At 32.2% G+C, this 14,367-nt stretch overlaps 3 protein-coding genes across 6 annotated transcripts; 1 reads left to right on the plus strand and 2 right to left on the minus strand.

Moving 5' to 3' along the window:
• The first annotated feature begins 1,473 nt into the window (after positions 1-1,473).
• LOC140976229 (uncharacterized) lies at positions 1,474-3,040 on the plus strand. 4 transcript variants are annotated; one of them, XM_073440215.1, is made up of 5 exons: positions 1,474-1,679; positions 1,774-1,846; positions 2,097-2,162; positions 2,493-2,592; positions 2,738-3,040. In XM_073440215.1, the coding sequence occupies exons 1-4, from the start codon at positions 1,648-1,650 to the stop codon at positions 2,568-2,570; spliced, it is 249 nt and encodes an 82-aa protein (XP_073296316.1). In that variant the 5' UTR covers positions 1,474-1,647; the 3' UTR covers positions 2,571-2,592; positions 2,738-3,040. The 4 variants fall into 4 exon arrangements, with proteins under 4 accessions (XP_073296316.1, XP_073296318.1, XP_073296315.1 ...); XM_073440217.1 differs by having other exon boundaries at positions 2,496-2,592; XM_073440214.1 differs by having other exon boundaries at positions 2,493-3,040.
• Positions 3,041-3,294: 254 nt separating this feature from the next.
• On the minus strand, positions 3,295-5,208 carry LOC140976228 (glucan endo-1,3-beta-glucosidase 1-like). Its single transcript, XM_073440213.1, has 3 exons — positions 4,960-5,208; positions 3,743-4,876; positions 3,295-3,538 (listed from the first exon to the last, which is right to left on the minus strand). The coding sequence occupies exons 1-3, from the start codon at positions 5,093-5,095 to the stop codon at positions 3,507-3,509; spliced, it is 1,302 nt and encodes a 433-aa protein (XP_073296314.1). The 5' UTR covers positions 5,096-5,208; the 3' UTR covers positions 3,295-3,506.
• A 2,765-nt stretch (positions 5,209-7,973) lies between these two features.
• On the minus strand, positions 7,974-10,046 carry LOC140976231 (BTB/POZ and TAZ domain-containing protein 4-like). Its single transcript, XM_073440218.1, has 6 exons — positions 9,810-10,046; positions 9,419-9,708; positions 9,152-9,291; positions 8,762-9,068; positions 8,337-8,650; positions 7,974-8,246 (listed from the first exon to the last, which is right to left on the minus strand). Exons 2-6 carry the CDS (start codon positions 9,674-9,676, stop codon positions 8,120-8,122), a joined length of 1,146 nt encoding a protein of 381 aa, XP_073296319.1. The 5' UTR covers positions 9,677-9,708; positions 9,810-10,046; the 3' UTR covers positions 7,974-8,119.
• Between the last annotated feature and the right edge of the window lie 4,321 nt (positions 10,047-14,367).

Below are 14,367 nucleotides of genomic sequence, written 5' to 3' on the forward strand. Positions count from 1 at the left end.
CTCCTCGTTTTTTACACATCACATGATCTGTAGTTTAATTTAAAAACTTTCCCTTTTTTTTTTTTTATCAATTCTAAACGTTAAAAAATTTGTTTTTGAATTTGTATATCAAGTAAATTACACTGGACAAGTTCTTGACGACAAACTCGCTGTAGAAGTTGTTGGTAGGAAGAATCGAACTTCTAACCGTTGGTTGAACGTCCACTCACTTCAATAACTCATATACTCCTTAGAAGCTTATATTCATTTGATTGTATATTGCATGAATTTCAAATACTCATTTCTTGATTAGTTATATATTATGATAATTGAGATGATTTTGGAATATATCCAAAAGCATATGCCATTCATCTTTCAAATAATTAATCAAATCAAACCATTCACTTAAATTAAATACTTCCATACAAAATGCAACACTAACGAAATTTACAAAGGTTCATCCTTTATGAATAGCTGAATTATGACGTGGAAATGAGGCATAGTTGGAAAAAATATAGTTAATTTTTCTATATTTGTATGAGAAGGATTCCAATTTATAAATTGATGCTCAAATAATTTATAATAATTAAAATTTTCGACACATCTTGTGAAAAGATACTGCCACGAGAATTTGTCGGGATTCCTTTTTCATTTTTATGGCAGGTACATGGGGTTGGAAATTGGAACTCATTTTGATTTTCAAAGGAATTTTTTTTAAATCAATTTTATAATAGTTGATTTTGTAAAATTTAATTGGGATTTTATTAGTAGATTTTTTGTAAAACGATATCACGGATCTTAGATGAGTCAATCATATCTATATTTAATGTAATAATTAATATTTTTGACATAAAAATAATATTTTTTCAAAGATTACCTAAATAGAAGATTTGTTCACAAAACTGACTCGTAAAATCGTCTAACAAAATTTTTTTGTCTATTTCACGAAAATAGATGTAGATGAATGTCAATAGGGCTTGGATAATTATTATTATTCATAAATCATAATAATATTATCTTCGAGAAAATTAGATTTGGGAATTATTTTGTAAGGCAGAAAAACTTTAAATTAATTATTTTTAGAATCCCTATACTCCAAAGTGGAAATAGCAAGGCAAAAAATAAAGAAGGAAAAGAGAAGTTTGCACTTTGCATCCTCGAAAACAATAACGCCTGAAAATGGAAGAGATTGAAGAATCACCAAATTTTGTAATAATATATTCTAAAAAAATTTAAACAAATTCCAAATTTATGAATAAAATCACACCCACGATGAGATTTAAAATTTTCAACAAATTTCTTCCGACGTGGCGAAACAATAGCCGTTGGATTCTCAAGACAAGACGTGGGTTGCTTGCCTTTGGTTAGGCCATTACATTTTGGGCTGGAGTACCCTTTGAATATGGACTACGTACTAAATGGGCTACAATGATTTCGAATTCAAAATTAACAGACCCAAGCCAAATCTCATCTTTCAGAATTAGGTTCCCTTTGTTGGCTCACGGCTCACCTTTTTTTGTTTGCATTCAAAAGTTATCATCCGAGAATTTGAGAGGTTGAATTCTATAGTTTAATTTCTTTTTTCCCTTTTGGATTGAATTTGGTGAATGCTGAAATTTGAAGTTGGGATTCGAGACAATAGTTTTTGACTGGATATTATTCACCAGTATGGATCCTAAGCACTCGGGAGATATGTTCAAGTGTGTCTCGAGTTTTAATCAATCTTTGATTTCTGCGTATGCTTAATTGGAGTCATGTTTTTTTTTGCGAAACCCAATTCACGTTTGTATTCAGGCACTTGGAGAAGCAGAATGAGCTTCTAATGGACGCATACAGGTCCATGTCCCATGAGTTGCATAGACTCCAGGTTTTTGTTTTGGTCTGTTTGATATTGAATTCCCTTTAATTTTATCTAGATTTTAACATAAATCAGGTCTCTTGAGGTTTTTGTGTTTATCCTGATTGTTAAGTTGCATAGATTTGGAATCTTACAACTGTTTGAATGTCGTCTATTGCCAGAGGCTTCAATTCTTTGCTGCTTCATCTTACAGTATGAAATGGGATGTATTGCATTTTGACTTAGAGGTGGAGTTTCTGAATTTTTGTGGAAATTGTAGGTCGAGGAAGAAATGCTCATGCGCAAGTATTACGAGTACATGGCTGCTCAAGGGTTAATTGAGAAGGTGCGTCTCATCCTCGTTTCTAGATTTTGCGTCTTTATATTGAAGCTACGGTGTCGATTTTTTACTGGTTCATTGATGGCAGAACTCTTGCATTCTTCTTTTATGCATTTAGTGATTTGTGATTTAAATTTAATTGGAGCCTACTTTGTTGTGTCGTTTCAATTTCATTTGGTGCATTGTTTTGTGGTACCAATTACGAAAATGATTTGTTGGACCAAGTGATACTTTGTTCCATCCCCCTAGCCGATCAAAGATAGTTGTCCTGTTTCATTGGCATTACTTTGAGAAGTTAGGTGGAGTTTGATTGTTTCATTCTTGTTCTTTTTATAGCAGAACGATAATGCTAATGTAACAAGCAACAAAAAGACCGGTCAGGGAGTAATTGATAATGGGACCAATGAAGAATAGTCGTGAAATATCGTTCGGTACAGTAAGTATCATACTGGGATAGTTCTCTCATATGCTGCTTCTTCCTATACTATTTTATTTAATCCATTCAATCTAAATCTTGGTCTTGTTCTTTTACTTCTGAAATTTTTGCTCACAACTGCTCTCCTTGGATGCAATCCCCAAAGGAATTAGAGGACTTAACAATTTCATGGGCTTGCGGACCAGCACAAAGAGAAATCCCTCGTGTAGAATGGAACAAATGAAGAGAGACGATTTGGTAAACAACCCTCCTTTGAATTTTGGTAGCGCAAAACTTATGTCCTCGGCAAGACTCTTTTCATATTATAAGGAGGCCCTTTAAAGTTATAATAGGTTGGCAAACATCTAGTCTATTGAATTATGTAGTCCAAGTATTCTATATTTGAAATTTCTTGATGATAGTTTGATTTAGATGTGTGCTTTATTCCATACAATGTCATAACTTGATTGATACTGAGAAATCCAGTTTTAGTAAATTTATAGTTGCAGAATCATGATCTATCAATGCTCAATCGAGCTCGAGTTGGGAATATCCTTCGTGTCGACTTTTAGTAGAGCGGCTTGAAAATTTTATCTTAACTTGATTCCACCTCTTGCTTTAGTCAAAAACCTAAAAACTGTGCGGTGCAAAATACCCAAACAAGATAACAGATTGGTTATTCCCAATGATAGTTTGGCCATCCAGATTCCCAGTGCAACACAATCATGGTAATATCTCAAATAATAGCAACAGATAGAAGAGCTTTTCTTGTTTAGCATGGAATCCCAAATGCTTCTACTTTAGATTACAACTCAATCAAAGACTGAAGAATGAAGGGAATAGCTTGCCTTGAGTCAGAAGTCTTGGTTCCTCATTACATAAAAAGCAAAATCAAACCTAACCAGAAATGACAATAACCTCTTCAATTAATAAAACTAAGTATGAACGAATCTGCAGTGACCATAACCTGCGATAATAAAACTTAATGTTGTTAAAAAGAGAATCTAGAAATCAGAGGTGTTTCAGAGCTACTGGGTTGGGTGGAAAAATAAAATAAAAAAAAAACTCTTCAGGCTTAAGTTTCCAAAATATGAAATTTTATTTCAAAACACGATCTTATTGAATCACATTCCATAAAATTCATAGATTGAGAAGCAAAAAATATTCTTACTGGGATCAGTATTAACGAGCATAGCGGTGCCTCCAAAGCTACAAGTGCCACCATGCCTCTTAGTCTTCTGCCAATAACTATTGAAAGCATAAGAAGCATGAGCCACAAGAGTACCAGGGAAAAAGCATGCCCCCTGTGGCTTAATGGCTTCACAATCAGCACCACCTTCCCCACAGGCATAGTCTAGGGCATTTTGCAGCGTTCCAGCTGGCACATTGGGCTTTGCCACGCACCACAGTCCATGATGAACCCCTGCCACTGGTGCACCCACAGAACCAAATGGGTTGCATGGAGGCAAATGGGGTGACCAAAATGGAGGGCTAGTTGGGTTAGCCATTGGTGCCAAACGGGGTAAATCCGGATGGGGTGTTGGGTTAGCTAGTGGAGGCTGTGAAGGACCAAATGGAAGAGAATTTGGTGGAGGTGAAAATGTTCCAACTAATGGAGGAAGAGGACTTCTTAAAGGGGATATAGGAGCAGGCCTCGGTGGAAATGGAACCATCATGCTGTATAAATCCACGAATGCTAGCTTTCTGGTGAATGGTCTCTCTTTTCTTGGGCTACTGATAATTATTTGAGTGTTTTTGAAGTGAAGAACCCCTAGACTTTGAATGGATTTTGAGTGGGATTTTAGTAAATTCAGGGTTTCATCTGACAAATCAACCAAATGTGGAGGGGGTTTCACAGCATAAGGTGAACCTATTTCTTGCAAGAGTTCAAGTAGAGGTTTGATGTAATCTTGGGCCAAATCAACTCTGTATTTTTCAAAGTTTGAGTCCAAACAACTGGATGAGAAAGAAGCAGACACTTTAATCTCATTTTGCAAGCCCCACCTAGTGAGTGAATAGTGAATGTTCTTGATTGATGGTAAAACAAAAATCAACTTGTCTTCTTGATCTTTGTTGCATAAAATGGTGTCACCAATTACAATAGCGCTCACATTAATGGCAGGGTAGTAAGCAAGAACATTAGCCCTCACCCAAGATTCGGCCATTAAAATACTTTTTGACACATTCTTGAGATACATATTATCCATTTGAACAGCCATGGGAATCCCATTTGCAGATGGAACTTCAAGATTTTGTGTAGTTGGATCGTGGAGAGCCAAGAACTCCACTGATTCTTGACTAGTTGCTGCACGTTAGAAAACAGGAAATATTTATATGAAAATACAAAAACAATGTATAAAGATGAAATCTTTTGGTTTAGATTATTACCGGTTAGATACAAGTTGAGGAAGAACAGAGAAATCAACCAAACCATATTCATTCTTCCACACAAGAATTGAATGAAGATAGAGGAAGAAAAGAAAGAAAAAGGTTGAAATCCTCTCTCTGTATCACTGAGTCTCATATTTTGTCATTTTACAGAGCTAGAAAAGACCTACTGTGCTGATTTTTTATTTTTTTTACAGTTCCACTCTGTTGTTATTCAGAAAGCATGAAAAGGGAAGGTGGATGTCGATGAAGTGCAAAGCAAGGCATTTAAGAAGTGATTAAACCATAAACATCATCGTTTTTTATGACTGGACTTGAATTATGTTCCCCATCATATCGAATTCGAACCTTTTTCAAAAAAAATCCCTAGAAAAGTATTTTCTGTCCATTGACTTGATGTTCTTTACACATAAATAACACATGTAAGAAAATGATCTAATAAAAAGAAAATTATCTGACAAATTTTTTTACTTGTTATGTCTTATAATGAGTCATATGATAAAAGATAAATTGTAATTATATCTAAAACATGTGAAAATATAGAATTAGTTGGAAATTCTCGTTCTTTATTTTTGAATTTTTGTTGTTATATTATCATAATTACGTATTAGCATAGACGAAGACAAAAAATAAGGTTGATGGGCAATTTTTTTAAACAAATATTAGGAGAGCAAGAGCAAATTCGAGGGAAAAATTGAAAAGATATAATTTGTTTTTAACTTCTAGCCGATGAAATTAAAAAATTGAGGATAATCGCACCCACCTGTCCTCCTTAACTACGTCAATGCGTATTAGTTTTGTATTTTTTTGAATGATTTTAGTTTTTTATTGTGTAATTATGTGAAACTTATTTATGTAATATTAAACACAATAATTGAAATTATATCATATCCCAAACTAAAATTCGATAATAAAAAATTAAATAGCAAAAACACAACCATATATATATTGGGTACTATATGGCAGCTTTTGAGAATTTTTCTGGACAGAATCTTGAAAAAATAAATAAAAAGTGTCAGAGCATGGAGGATGCTCTACATTTTGGGGGACCAATGAGTGATACAGAAGAAAAGAAGCCCAATGTCTGTTGAGTCCAGCTGTTTTATCTCGTACGAACCTAAGCCAAATTCACGAGATTTTATGTTGAGTTGTTAGAATATCAACATCCCTTCAAGAAAATCCCCTTTCCGAGGCACCAAAATATATGACTATGTTTCACATAGACACACACTTTTCCTCATGTTGTGTGTGGATTAGTAGATGTGATTTAGGTGAAAGGATTTCATTTGGTAATTGATAATTTTTTTTAGGAATGTAAACTAATCGTTCGTGAGCTATTCAGAACTCAATTCGATAAAAAATTCGTTTAAAATCGTTTGTTAATCTTATCGAACCGATCTCAATCATAAGTATTCGGCTCACGAACTCCCGAATATGTTCGTTTATATGGCTTGCAACCTCAAACTCGAGTTCGGTTCGTTTATCTGGTTTGAACTTGATTCGTCTACATATTTATAAATATGCTCGTTTATATGGCTCGTGCCATGTGAAACCATATTGTAGTATAATTTATTAATCCTTTATCGGGAAATTGGCCTTCAGTCCTCAGCAGTCGATTTTTTTGTGTTAAAAGTACCACATTTACACATGAAGTGTACCACATTTCCACATGAAGTGTACCACATTTTGTATGACATAGTACCACAATTTTGTGGGTAGGGAGTGAACCCAAAGAAATATTTTGATTGGAGATTTTTCACCAACTTTCTCATCATTTAAAGTAAATTACTTGAAATTGATAAATTTGCTACAACCAAAATAGTTTAAATAGAGTATTATGAATTTATATTGATAAAAAAAATTAAATGAAAATTCTAAGATGATATACTATGATGGTTAATTAAATCGGTGTGCTGTGACTTTTAATCCGGCCGGAAGTTAGTGGTTTTATACCTCACATGATCAATTTTTATATGCTAAATTAATATGTTATTTCAACATTGATAAATAATTTAAGTTAATGAATAGAACGAAAATATGAAATAAATTGTATGAAATTTTTTCTTGAAATGAAATAAAAATTAAATTAAAAACATCTAAAAATAATTATAACTATATATGTTAATGATAAAGAAATTTATTAATGTATTAAAACCTAGCTATTATGATTATATTTTTATTTTTATTTATGAATGAAATGATAATTTAATTTAAAATATTAAAAAAATTAGAATCATATACGATGAATGATTATTTTGATAATTAAAATTATAAATATCCAATAAAAATAGTTAAAAAATAAAAAATAAACTAAAACAATTTATTCATTATTTATTAAAAAAGTTGAACAAAAATTTGATAATGAATTTTATGGTGGTGTTATTTTTATTTGGAAGTTAGATGTCGTATTTACGAGATTTTCAATGATGCACTGAGTTTATATTTGTAAGTTGGGTTTTTCGTTTCCCTTATATCTCAGTTTATAATTAATTTATAGAGATACATTCTATTGTATGTTTGAACCGAATTCTTTTTTTAATGAGCTCGAATCAACATCTAACTCGAATTCAATTGTATGCTTGAATAACTAAAAAAACGAGCCCGCTTAATAAGCTGAGCTCGAACAAACTCGTTAAACATGATAAACAAACTATTAACGAACCGAATTCATTCACGAGCTTAGTATTTTCAAAACGAGTCGAGCTCAAATATCCTGATAAAAGCTCGAATCGAGCTCGGAGCTTATATATGTATCTTAAACGAGTCCTGATACTGTTCGGCTCGATTCATTTACATCATGCTATTTATGTCCTTTTATTAATATACAAATCCAAGTTAACTAATGACGAAAAAGTTAGAAAATTTGTTTATCTTTAGAATCAATTTCAAACTATCTGTAGATGTTGTAATAAACCAAAGGAAAAATATTTAACCAACTGGGACTTCGAATGGTTGTTCTTCTAGGACCACAATATTATTATGCCATCAAATTATAATATTATAAATTACTCAACTTCATGAAAATGAGCTAAATCTTTATGATCTTGGATAATGCTTGCCTGATTCTAGCTGGGAAAAAATGGATCCTTTAATACAAAATAGTACGATATATGGAGAAAGATGGTATTTTTAAACTACAAACGATGAACGAAGCTTTGAACTATGTTGATTCCAACACAAAGAATGGAGCTCCACTTATACTCTTGGATCTCACTATCTTTTTCACCAAAATTCTCCATCTCATGTCCTCTTTCTTGTTCTGCTTCCTTCTCCTCTGCCTAAAGTTCCTGTAAATAACACAACTTCAACAGTTTAGCCCCTCATCGGCGACGTAAATTTATCGTGTAAATAGAGTTAGTTCTTTGACAAGACATCACCTGCACAAGGGAACTCCGCAAGCATCCGAATCAGCACAAAGCCTAGAATGCAATTCCAAGATTTGCCACATTCTCTTGCAATGGACGCATCCACCGGGACCTCTCATTTTACATCCGGCAAAGTGGCGAACGAGCGATTCCAACCCTTTACAAGCCATGTATTTACAAGGCTCGCAATCGTCTCTCAAGTTTTTGTTAAATGGACCGATTGTCCGACAACCATCTCTACATATGTGAACCAAAGCCTCCATTGCGTCGTATAGTTGCTCGTAAATTTTTCTGTCATTCGCCTTCCTCGCCCACTCCTTTTGCCTCTGGACAATCAGAATCAATATCCCATGTAAAAGAAATGAAGCTATAATATTTTTTTCGTCCAAGTATGAATACTTTATTTGGGTAATCAATCAACAACTAAAGGTACTTACAGAGTCCTCGTCAATGACAGAGTTGAGTATTTCCTTCTCCAGTACAGGATGGCTCTCTTTCATGGCATTCCACCCTTCGGTAGCCGAAACGGATTTGAAATTGTTCAAAACGAAACGATGGCAGATTAAGATGAGGCGAGGGGCGTCGCAAAGTAACGAAAGCTGGAAGATATCCATTGCATTTTCGATGGATAATAATCTTTGCTCTAGCCAAGATTCGCACACTTGCTTAAACTGAGGAACCACGTATGCGTGGGATAAAACCAGCAATGGCATTGCGAATTCCTTCATTTCTTCTTCTTCGTAGCTGCAAATGCAGAATGTATCATATCGTATGTCGAATTACAGAAGAAGCAGATCCTGCATTTGGTATTGAATGATGGTAATTACCAGGAAGAATATAGGAATCGAATGAAAATTCGAGCTGCCTCGGGTCGAACTCCTCGGATCGATATTGATAGTAGGCGTTTGCCTCTTGTTCGGCCTTTCTGTTGCTTTAACATGCTTCTGAAGACCGGAGAAGCATTACCCTGGATAGATTGATTTATATATATATTAAATACAATCAATCAAGATTTTAATATTTGGCAAATACTTCATGTTTCAACAGATTATATATTTGTTGTGTTCCAAGAAAAACATGGGAAAAAAACTTACAAGAATACTCGCGTGTGCATAGATGACGCCACCATCATCTGTTAAAATCGAAACATCTGCTCGGTAAGCTTCGTCAAAGAGACGATCCATTGAATCGTTGATCGAATGAGATGAACAACAATGGCCTCTATTATTTGATCCTGATGTGGAGAAGCCTCTCTGATAAAACCTCGAACTCAAATTAACAGGCAAAGGAGGCGGAACAGGCAACATCATTTTCTCCAAATTGGACGGAGATTCATCATTTCCAGGTCCCATATATTTGAGTCACCAAGTCTCAGGGTTTGGTTCTGTACGATAAATAAACCATTTCAGCCACGTTTTTCAAGAAATCTAAGCCAAAATTCCAACAAAAGTTATTAAAGTTGAGGTTAAGGAAATCCCAGATTACCTTTCGGAGTTCTGTAACAATATCTTATGAAAAAACTGTGATTTCAAAGCAATAACACCGCTTATTTCAATTAACCAATCTTTTCAAGAATCCCAGAATGTCAAATTTCCTGAAATATGAAAAGCTATTCAACAATCTTTTAACATAGGGATGATTGGCTATATTTTTACAAGAAAGAGAGAGAGGAATTCAATTCAATTCATAAAGATGGAGACTTCGAGAGATTGAAGAGAACCAATATTTTTATAGTAAAAGGGTTGATACATGTTTTTACGTGGAAACTATTTAAAAAACGAGGAAGTTGATGATTAAATAATAAGGAAATGATGTGGAAGTGTGTCAGCCCCGAGTCTGTAAATTTTTTTGTATGGAAAACGTGCGGTGTGCCGACAGCTGTTCCCAGTCAACGCGTCCACAAATTAATATATTTTTTTTTAACCTTATCCGATTTATGTGTTGGCTTCGACGAGTTCCGTATGGTTCCTTTGTATCCTTCCGAATAGAGATTGTGATTACATGTTGGATCCAGCTATTGAGTTGACAAATATGACTATGGTAATAATTTTTTCATTTAAATATTTTAAAATATATAATAATTCAAATTTATATTCTCAGTAGTTTTAATCAAAATTATATTATATAGTTTTTCATTATTTTTTATAATTATATTTTGATCAACGAAGTTTTAACTCATGATATAAAATATACAAAAAATTATTATAAAATACCATAATTTGTTAAATAACCAAAAAAAAAATTTACTTCAGAAATAATTTAAATTAAAATATAAAATTTCATCTTTAAAATTCTCGATTTTATTACAATCTGCAAAATTTTAAACACCAATATTATCTGCACAAAAGTAATTTATACGCACACAACCTATATATCTGATTGCTAATATTTATTAATTAGTCATTGATGTGAAACGAAATCTAGTCTAGCCTTACGAATGCCGAAGGGCCGCATGAAAATTTCCAATTCAATTTTAGAAGAACATAAATAAAATAATGAATTATAATGATAATAATAATTTTCATTGAGCAAGGAATTTCTCAAGGCCACATGTTATCAATTTCTTCTTTATTTTCTTGGAATGTTTTCTAAGTTTCTTGTCAAATTAAAATTATTTTTATATCTCACATTTTATCACTCGTTTCAGAATTGATGAAAACTGAATGTTTGTGATGTTTATCGGATTGGATCAATCTGAAATCACTCCGATTCAATCCAGAATCAGTTTTGGATTGAGCTGTATCTCGAATCAAATATTGAATTGGATTCATCTGCTTAAAAAATAATTTGAAACTAGTTTTATTTGTGCCAATCAAGTCAAAACTGTTAAAATTGGAACTTGAACCTAACTCAATCCCAAAAACTAGTTCAATAGGGGATGATTGTCCAAGTCCATATATGCAACTCTCATGGATTTTATCTTACATATGTGAGACAACTAACACACCCCACGCCCATGAATAAACACCTGGAGCCATGAAGTTTACAAATGACCTAATTGTGGGAAGAACGGGTGTCCCAACTATGGACAATCCAACACATAACGATTGGAACTTGGACCTACCTCAACCTCAAAAGCTAGCTCAAGAGATGAGTATTGTCTAAGTCCATATATGCAACTCTCAGAGATTTTATCTAACCCAGAGGCGGAGCCACTCTTGGGCTAGAATGGGCTCCAGCCCCTTTTTTAAAAAAAATTAAGTATATATTTTTAATTTTTAATTTTTTTTCGACCCATATTAAAAATATAACAAAATTTTTATCAGTTTTATTTTTTTTATTTTTTTAGTCTTATTTTTAAAATTAAAAATGAAACAACTCCCACAAATCATAATTCATTACTGTGTATTTGTTGATTTATTATCGTATGTTTTGAAATTATGCAATTTTGAGTTAAAAATTCTATGACTCTAAAATTATATTGAATTTTTAATTGTGATTATTCGAGTTGCAATAATATCGTCTTATGATATATATGAATTTTGGAGTTTGAATTTTCATCCTAAAAATATATTGTTGCAGATTTTGGAATAATAATCAATTGGTTGAAGTATTTGATGATTATTGATTTGCAATTATTATTGGGCTTGTTTTATAATTTTTTTTATTTATAATAACCAAAAATTGAATAAGTATGAAATTTGAAAAATAAATCTTTGTCAAGTAATGAAGAAAATAAAAAATATCAAGTTATTTTTAAACTAAAATAACATATATCAACAAATAACGAGAAAACACCAATTACAATCTATGAGTGAACAAAATATCGGTTTCAACCAAAATAATAGACTGAAATGAATTAATTTGAAAATTCGGTTCAGTGTTGAGGTGCAATAATTGTCCCTACTAGGTAGAGCGATTGAATCATGATGCTTGAGCTGCTGTGCGATTTAAATAATTTGAGTTGCACCATTACCACCAGCTATAGCTTTTGATAAAGTGGCAAACGTTTGGTCCTATATTCGGTTTATTCAGAAGTTCGGTTTAAATTTTTTAAAATATAGGTTAGTTCGGTTCGATTTCATTTTTTAATATAAAACTTCGGTTAATCTAATAAACTAAACTTTTAAAAATAAAATTAATATTATTAAAGTTTATAAGGATATAAATATTACAATTTCTAATAAAATTTATTAGACAATAGTATTATAAATAAAATATTTTTTAATAAATAAAATTCACATTTATTTAATCCAATTTTTATATTATAATTTTTTATTTAAAAAATGATTATTTTAAAAAAAACCAAAATTTCGGTTAATTGTGTTACTGATTGAAGTGATCGATTTTTTTGATTTGATTTGTTAGATATTCGTAGCAAAGTTCGGTCGGTTCGGTTTGTCAAAAAAAAGTTCAGTTAATTCGATATTAACTGAACCTATTACTGTCTAACACAGGATGGAGCCAACCCTATGTACTTATGAATCCTGGCTCTGCCTATCATCTAACCGATGTGAGACAACTAACAAAAACCCCGACGTAGTCAATTAACTAAGTTGGCATCAATTCCTTTCAATTATATAAATATTGATTAGTTTCCGTTTGTACAAAAAGTACATATTTTAATTCGAGTTTTAGTGCAAAATAAATGTTTACATAGTCTTTATTGAGTGATTAAAAATTTAATAGTATCGAATTTTGCTTAATGGGTGACTCAAAAATAGCAAGACCCAATCTTCATGTTCATGTTGATAAGCACTAGGTTCGACCAATTTACCCCCAAATCGCCTTCTACTAATCTAATTTTGGTTTAGATTTAGCATAATTATCAACACATTAGCACTCTTCAGTAAGACATTTGTCCTAGCAGAAGTTAGAAAATCAAGAATCGTAAAAATAGTTTATATACCTTGATATGTTACCGAACTGGTTTCGAATTGTGGGAAAATGAAACCAAACCGTACCAATCTTATAAGACACGAGATTGAATTTATCAGATTGTGAGTGTAACTTAATCCAAATCCGGAGGTCAGAACTAGATTGGAATAGAGTTTAAACCAATTTTTTATCCTTATTTCCACGACATTCCTTCAATAAATCAACGTAGCTAAATAAATGCATCATTACATACATCATCACACACTAATTTTCAATATTCACAACTCTTATTTTCAACAAATATATATTTTTTTGATCCGGAAAAATATATTCCTGTGTTGGGCCTTGTGAGCCTTGTGGCTTCGGACTTAAAACAAGGTGTACAGTTGGGTCTAATGGGACCATATCGGGCTTGCATCCGTATTGTAATTAGAAATCACAAAAACAAGGAAAATGAGGACTAAAATAGTTGCCCATTAATAAAATTATTTTTACATACATACATACATATATAAATTTACATACATACATACATACATATATAAATTATTTTTACATACATACATACATATATAAATTTAATATCCAATAGTGAGTGTCAGCAGTGAATGAACATATCAAAATTGTTTTATAAAGACAATTATAACGAGTATCGCCGACAATTTCGACGAGTGATTGGCCTAGGCCGATAGTCGGAGTCCGGCTATGCTAATCCAAACTTTGGCTCTTTTACTTTAAAGTTATGACTAATGAGATACAAATTCATTAATGTTTCTCAAATATGATCTTTACAAGTAGGAAGCATATTTTTGTGAATATTTATGATTTTTTTTTTCAAAAATAATATTAAAGAACATTGAGGTTCGGGAATAGGGAGACATTTCATTTCAAAACAAATAATTAATTAAAGAAAACAAGATAGGTCAAATCAAATCTCAACCAACTCCCACAAGAAAAGGCTGAGCCAAAGAAAATTGAACTTTTATTAATTTCATTCCACTCATCAATTTTTTTTTCTAAAAAAATATAATAATTTCACATCATAATTATATTGCCCCTTACTCTTAAGTGCATGACCACCACGTTGGTCACACTGAATAACCCTTCTTTTTAAATGTAGGCAATGTGATATAATAAAATTATGTGTTTTTCTTATATAAATTACATTAAATTCTTTTAAAATTAATTAATAACTCAACACAAGAATTACGATTAACTTAATATA

The sequence above is a fragment of the Primulina huaijiensis genome, chromosome 5 (genome assembly GCF_012295235.1).
Source record: "Primulina huaijiensis isolate GDHJ02 chromosome 5, ASM1229523v2, whole genome shotgun sequence".
In the NCBI taxonomy this organism is placed as follows: domain Eukaryota; kingdom Viridiplantae; phylum Streptophyta; class Magnoliopsida; order Lamiales; family Gesneriaceae; genus Primulina; species Primulina huaijiensis.